Genomic DNA, 7922 nt, shown 5'->3' with positions numbered 1-7922 from the left:
TGATTAACGTAGGTGCTGCAGTACCGTATTTATCCGCTGATACAGGGCAAGCGACTTTCAAGTAAAATGTCTCCCCTGTACGGGAATATACCTCGCGGATGTATGAGTACAGATTGTAGACACACAGTTGACGACATACAGAATTTTGGGTCTGGCCGTGAGTCGCACTTGGGAAGCGAAATGGTAAGGCGACCGCTCGCGATAAGCGGGTTATCCAGGGTCGAGTCTCGTCCATCGAAAATTTTCACTGTCGTCATTCCATTATACAGCTGATGGTTATCCATACTCGCAACAGCGAGTACATTTAATGTGTGTACAGCAGGCGGCTGGTTCTTGAAAATGTTGGCAGTAGTGGACTCTCGAGCACCCACCCTATAGTGCTGGTCTCTCCTCAAGCGGTTACCACACCTTTGGTCCCTTATAAAGGCCTTGAAGGGTAGACGATTACAGTCGGACGAGAATGTGCAGCAGGTAGTTACGGACTTCCTCACACAGCAGGACACGGCGTTTTCAAACGGGTTTCTTAAGCCAGATGCGTCGGTGGGTTTATTGCCTCAGTGCCCATCACGATATTGCATGAGTGTCATACCGATTCTGGACTATATCGCCTCCGAACGGAAACTTTTTGTTCGCTCCATATACTAAAAAAAGAAGGAAGAGTAAAATTCTATAATAAGAATCCTTACTTTATATCAGCACTGCATGGAACGTTAAACATACGAAAGGCGCGAAAAATGTGTACACCTTTCAGTAAAAGAAAGAAATATGTAGGGATGATCGATATATCTGACTGCAGCGCACTGGTGCATGGATAACGTTAATGTTCACAGGGATTCTTAAGTATCTCATTTAAACTTCTACCGGTAGTTCAGCAGTACATTGTAGGTCTCCGACGTTGCACAAATGGTAACCACTCCTATTATCACACATCAAACTCGGAGGATACAGGTGGACATAAGTCACTTAAATCTAAAGACTGTCAATCAACTAAATACCTAGGGACTGCCACTAATAACAAATTAAATGCCGGCCGCGGTGACCGAGCGGTTCTAGGCGGCTGCTTCGGTCGCAGGTTCGAATCCTGCCTCGGGCATGAATGTGTGTGATGCCCTTAGGTTAGTTAGGTTTAAGTAGTTCTAAGTCTAGGGGACTGATGACTTCAGATGTTAAGTACCATAGTACTTACAGCCATTTTTGAACAAATTAAACTGGAACGACCACATAAAAAATGTTGCAGGCAAGGCGAATCAAAGGCTTCGTTTTATTAATAGAACACTTAGAAATGCACCAGATGTACTAAGCAGACTGCCCACTCGAAGCTTTTCCGTCCTCTTCTGAAGTATTTCTGGTATGCCGGAGAAAATGCTCAAATGTGTGTGAGTTCCTAAAGGACCAAACTGCTGAGGTCCTCGGTCCCTAGACCTACACATTACTTAAACTAACTTACGCCAAGAACAACATACACACACCCATGCCTGAGGGAGGACTCGAACCTCCAGCGGGAGGGCCCCCGCAATCCATGCACGGAGCCTCTAACCGCGCGGCCACCCCGCGCGGCTATGTCGGAGGGCATCGAAAAGTTCAGAGAGGCGCAGCTAGTTTTGTATTTCGCGAAGTAGGGGAGAGGTAGTCACGGACGTGATGCCATTGAGGAGGTAGTATTAAAAACTAAGGCATATTCGCGTTGCGGCGAAATTTTTTAACGAAATTACAATCACCAGCTTTCTCCTCCGAATGAGCAGTTATTTTGTTGACTCCCACTTACATAGGGAGAAGTGATCGTCGTAATAAAATAAGAAAAATTTGAGTCGCAGGGAAAGATTTCAGTGTTCGATTTTCCCGCACGCTGCTCGGGAGGAGACCGGTAGAGAAATAATCTGAAGATGGTTCAATGACCCCTGCGGCTGGCACTTTAGCATTAATTGCAGAGTCGTCGTGAAGTCATGATTGGTCACAATATTCAAGGCCGGAACAAATACAATGATGACGATGACGACCTCTCACAAAGCTCTTACATGCTTTCTCGCTCCAAATAGATTACCTCCTCCTCCCTGCACATGGCCATAGCTCTTTTTGACCTCCTGCGACCAACCCACATGGCTCACTACTCAGACCTAAGCCTATACTACCACTCGGGCTCACTCGTCTGAGGCTGTACAGTGGCGTGGATCCTAAAGGTTTCAAGATCTTAGAGGGAGGTAGGTGATAATAGTGGCACCTGACTGTTATAGTCAACTGATGTTCAGCGCCTGGAGGGACCTCCTGAGGCCCAGGTGCTGACTGCAGTGTCCAGACTTCTTCGTACTACCCACCAAAGTTCTTCAACTCTCTGCCTGGCAAGGCAAGGGTACAATCCCAACCTGCTCCATAGCTCGACTACACCGAGACCAGTAAGAGGAGAAGACTATGGAGAGACTAGGAGGTTGAGTCGGTCCCTCTAGCAGTGAATGTCTTATGCTCCACGAAAGAACTAGTCCACCAAATGTCGCTGAACCGTTATCATGGATTCCTGCGTCTCCTTCCCTCCTCCTTCCCCCACTGTCGTTGGTCCTGCTTCCAATCTGAGCATTACCACTCCTACTGTATGGTTAAATGGGATACGCATCTAATATATACCGCCACTCGAGCGATGTGGAGTCTGATTCAACGGGTCACAGCGATATTGTTTACACGGCACTTTGAAACTCACGTGTACAGAGGGGACAGGAAACATGTTACGTGGGGATGGTCGTTAGCTCCCAGCAGGGATTAGGCACACTGCCTAGAGGTCGGATTGGCAGTTTGTATTTTGTAACTGAAGCCTACATTACGCCGATTCTCGAATTCAGCAGTTAGCTCGCTTTGTATACCTATTCTTTGAGACCTATCCTTTGATTTACAGCTCTTCGTAACTAAAGCCTTCTTACGCCGATTCTCGAATAAAGCTGTCAGATCGCTTTATAGAAATGTTCAAATGAGTGTGAAATATTATGGGACTTAACTGCTAAGGTTATCAGTCCCTAAGCTTACACACTACTTGACCTAAATTATGCTAAGGACAAACACACACACCCATGCCCGAGGGAGGACTCGAACCTCCCCCGGGACCAGCCGCACAGTCCATGACTGCAGCGCCTTAGACGCTTTATAGACCTGCCGGTTGATTTATAACTTCGTTTTGTTGTGTTAAGACTACTGTAGCTGTGTTCATCAGTAATGATTTGGCCTCATGTTACGTTCTGTCTCAGTGAGATTCTGGTTTCCAGACGCTGTGTGCATCGCGGCGATAACCTGCCCAGTTCGTGTCAGGCTACTACAGAAAAATTTCGCTAAACAGTATTTTGGCAGTTTGCGCCTTTATTTTCGAATATAATTCATCTGATGAAGATGAGGGCAGTTGTTCAAAAATTTTGCAAATAATATGTAAACTTCGGTTACTAGTAATCATTCCATAGTATCAGAAGTTAATTCTCACAATTATATGTTTGCCTTACATCCGTTGTACTACACTGAAGAGCCAAATACATTGGTACACCTGCCTAATATCGTGTACGGCCCCAGCGAGCACGCAGAAGTGCCGCAACACGACGTGTCATGGACTCGACTAATGTCTAAAGTAGTGCTGAAGGGAACTGACACCATGAATACTGCAGGGCTGTCCATAAATCCGTTAGAGTAGGAGGTGGTGATCTTTTCAGAACATCACGTTGCAAGGCAGCCTAGATACGCTCAATAATGTTCATGTCTGGAAGGTTTGGTGACCAGCGGAAGTGTTTAAACTCAGAAGGGTGTTCCTGGCGCCACTCTGTAGCAGTTCCGGACGTGTGGAGTGTCGGATTGTCCTGTTGGAATTTCCCAAGTCCGTCGGAATGCACAATGGACATGAATGGATGCAGGTGACCAGACAGGATGCTTACGTACGTGTCACCTGTCAGAGTCGCATCTAGACGTATTAAGTGTCCCTTATCATTCCAACTGTACACGCCCTACACCATTACAGAGCCTCCACTAGCTTGAACAGTCCCCTGCTGACATGCAGCGTCCATGGATTCATGAGGTTGTCTCCATACCCGTACACACCCATCCGCTCGCTACAATTTGAAGCGAGACTCGTCTGACCGGCCAACATGTTTCCAGTCATCATCAGTCCAGTGTGAGTGTCGACGGCCCCAGACGAGACGTAAAGCTCTTGGGCCTTAGACTCCTAAAGCCCATATCGACGATGTTTCGTTGAATGATTCTCACGCTGACACTTGTTATGGCCCATCATTAAAATCTGCAGCAATCTGCGGAATGGTTGCTCTTCTGTCACGATGAACGATTCTCTTCAGTCATCGTTGGTCCCGTCCTTGCAGGATCTTTTTCCGGCCGCAGCGATGTCGGAGATTTGATGTTTTACCGGATTCCTGATATTTACGGTAAACTCGTAAAATGGTCGTACGGGAAAGCCCCCTCTTCATCGCTACCTTCATCGCTACGACTATAACACCATGTTCAAACTCACCTAAATCTTGATAACCTGCCATAGTAGCAACAGTAACCGAAATAACAATTGCGCCAGACATTTGTTGTCTTGTATAGGCGTTGCCGACCGCTGCGCCTTCTTCTGCCTCATTAAACATCTATGTATGTGAATACGCTTTCTTTGGCCCTTCAGTGAATTTTGAATGTGTAACTTCCTAATATCCTGTGTGTCTGAAACATTGATGGATATGTTGTTGTTTCTTATATACCGGACGTCCTTCGTGAAAGTTGTCAAGACATATTTCTTCTAGTGTTCTGGCAGATATTTGTAATTTCGTTTTCGCAGATAACGCAGACAAATAGCACTCATAACATTTTTCTTACAACAACCAGCGTCGAAAGATAACATCGGCATGTTTAAAAAAGATTGCTTTAAGTGTAATTTTGTGGATCCATCGGTTAGAGAGATCCCTGATAAGTGCGATATTCGATTCATCGCCATTGCTAACGCTTGCAGTTAAACAATAACCAGTGCTCCAGACATGGCTGAGTAGAGCTCACGCGCAACGGCAGCAAATGTGATAGCAGGTGAGATGAGCTTCGCCAGGTACCAAAGATGTAGCCAACAAACAAAAATGCCTTGTACGTGATATCTTCTGGGTCTGTATTAGAAATAGGTCGATAATAAAAACATACGCTGATACGCTGACGGTAGTTGAAAGAGTTACACCGTGAAAGCTTTACCCGAACGCTACCAAACTAATACTCCAGTATCTCCTCGCCTGTGAGATGTGTTGTTTAAAATTTCGTTGTTGACTGAGTTTATTTTCGGGACAGAAAAAAGCTGTTCTCACAGGTGAGATATAGTGTAGACACATGATGGCTACTGGGTTTGTGCTTAACGTTTCTGGAACGTTTCGGGTGGAGACCACAACACAGCATGCTGAGGGGCGAACATGTGCAGTTTAAAGTCATTTTTCGAACTTTGGGAGAGATCGTGTCATTGGCGTTAAGGAGATATCTACAGATAGCACGAATAGTTGGTTGTCGTGTAGTGACTGCAGAAGAGTGTTGACGATAGGACTCAGGATAACAGCGTAACAAGAACAGTGGACACCGGACCCTTCAATTGGATTACACCATTACAGAATCACAGGATTGTTCGATGGGGTCTGACGGACAGACGAATGAAAACAGCGGATATACGAGGAGAGATTGCTGGCTGAGTGTCTCCATGAATCGCCGGAAACTGATTACTAGAAGCTAGGTTGAAATTTACCTCTACATATACATGTAAATCATACTCGTCAAGCCACTTAACGGTGTGTGCCACATAGTACTTCCGGTAGCACTAACTGCTACCCCTCCCCCCCCCCCCCCCTCCTTCCCTGTTCCAGTAGCGAATGGCGCGTGGGACGAATGATTATCCGTAAGCCTCTGTATCCGCTCTAATTTCTCGAATTTTCTTGTCGTGACCTTTTCACGATATTTATGGGGAAGAAGTAATTCGACTCTTTCCGGAAAGTGCTCACTCGAAATTTCAACAGTAAACCTCTCCGTGATGCACAACGACTCTCTTGTATTGACTGCCACTGAAGATTTTTGAGCATCTTTCGCGCCGACTAAACGAACGCGTGACGAAACGTACTGCTCTTCGTTGCATCTTTTTTGCATCTTCTATCAGTCCTACTTGGTACGGATCCCAGATTGGTGGACAATACTCAAGAATCGGTCGAACAAATATCTTGTAAGCCACTTTCTTCGTGGGTGAGTTACTTTTCCTTAAGGTTCTTCCAATGATTCTGGCATCTGCTTTTGCTACTGTTTGTTTTACGTGGTCATTGCACTTAACGCCGCTCTGGATAGTTACTTCTAGACATTTTACGGTAGACACTGTTTTCAGCAATTTATCATCAGTAGCGTAATTGTGCAGTAGTGGATTTATTTTCCTACGTATGCGCAATACGTTACATTTATTTAAGTTCGGAGTCAACGGCTAGAGCCTGCACCATCCTCAATCCTCTGCAGGTCATTCTGCAAATCGATACTGTCTGCCGACATTGTTACTTTCTTATAGAGAACAGCGTCATATGGAACAGGGAATCTTCCGACACTTCCTACTAGATCATTTATACATATTGCAAACAGTAACAATCTTTTAACACATCCTTAGGGTACTCCGGGAATTACCTTTCACCGGTCGATTTCGTTTCGTTAAGAGCGACTTTTTGAGTTCTGTCGGCAAGGAATTTTTGAATCCGGTCGCAAATCTGGCCCGATATTCGGTAAGTTCGTATTTTTTCATTAAACGGCAGTGTGGGACGGCGTCAAATACCTTTGTGAAGTCAAGGAGCGCAGCATCACCTTTGCGCCGTTTTCCACAGCGCTATGGATCTCATGGAGAAACAGAGCGAGCTGAGGTCCTCAGGATCACGGTTTGAGGAATCCATGTTGATTTTTATAGAGGAGATGTTCGTTCTTCAAAAAAGTCATAATTCTTGAGCATAAAACATGTTCCATTATTCTACAACTGACTGACGTCAACGATATAGGCATATAATTAGGTGCATCTGTCCTACGACCCTTCTTGAAAACGGGAATGACCTGCGCTTTTTTACAGCCGCTAGGTGTCCTCCATCGCTCCAGTTCTCCTGCATCGTTTACCGCTGACATCATACCACAGACAGCACAGACAAGCATGCTGCAGCGCCAGAATCGGCAGGTACATTAAGCGACATTCTGTGTTGTTCAGCGATGAGCGTTTCTTCTGTTTGTGGGAGTTAGAGCGACGTCAGAGTGTCCATGTCGTTATACACTTCAGGAACAGGTCATCACATTGCATATTCTAGCAGGATAAAGAAAGACCGCACAAACGGCTTGAAGAATGTGCAGGTCCTTGAATGGGCAACTCGGCCACCTAATTTTCAACTCATAGGCCATGTATGGAATGTGATGGATGGGAAGACGTATATCTTCATGTCATACCTCAGCCAGGAATCTTCATGAACTGAAAATGTATTTCAGGAATGGTAAGAAATTCCTCAATATGACATCACAGCGATTACAAGAATATATTCGTGTCTGCGGGGGTCCACACTTCAATACTTCATACTGATGTTGATGAATGTTTAATCATTTAATACTCATTACTATTTGATACATATTGGACTGGTGTTTCACTGTGTAATATATTTCTTCTGTCAGTGAACTATGGAAGGCAATAACTTCCCTAAATGACTGTGTTACAGCAACTGCACTCGCCGCGGACTGCAAAACTGCTGTTCTGGCAACAAATGATCACAGCTGCACATTGTCAACACGGTGCCTCAGCAGTAGACGGCCTTCAGGTACGACCGACTTCACTATACTGGTCGAAAGATCCCACGGCTCGACGTCAGGCTGCAACCACCAGATGAGTACTTGCACTTATGTCTACTCCAGCTTTTTGTTTACTACAATCCTTCTACCTTGTAGTGGCC

General features: G+C 45.4%; 1 protein-coding gene across 1 annotated transcript in view; it reads right to left on the bottom strand.

Annotated features, from left to right (window-relative positions):
* Positions 1-7740: 7740 nt before the first annotated feature.
* LOC124788944 overlaps positions 7741-7922 on the bottom strand; it is a gene marked incomplete at its 5' end in the record, with an annotated part of 135949 nt that continues 135767 nt past the window's right edge. The window contains one exon of the mRNA XM_047256230.1: positions 7741-7842. Within this exon, the coding sequence (XP_047112186.1) occupies positions 7741-7842 (102 nt within the window). The remainder of the gene's footprint in view (positions 7843-7922) is intronic.

This window comes from Schistocerca piceifrons, chromosome 3, assembly GCF_021461385.2.
Source record: "Schistocerca piceifrons isolate TAMUIC-IGC-003096 chromosome 3, iqSchPice1.1, whole genome shotgun sequence".
NCBI lineage: Eukaryota > Metazoa > Arthropoda > Insecta > Orthoptera > Acrididae > Schistocerca > Schistocerca piceifrons.
This window is presented reverse-complemented; position numbering and strand designations above follow the sequence as displayed.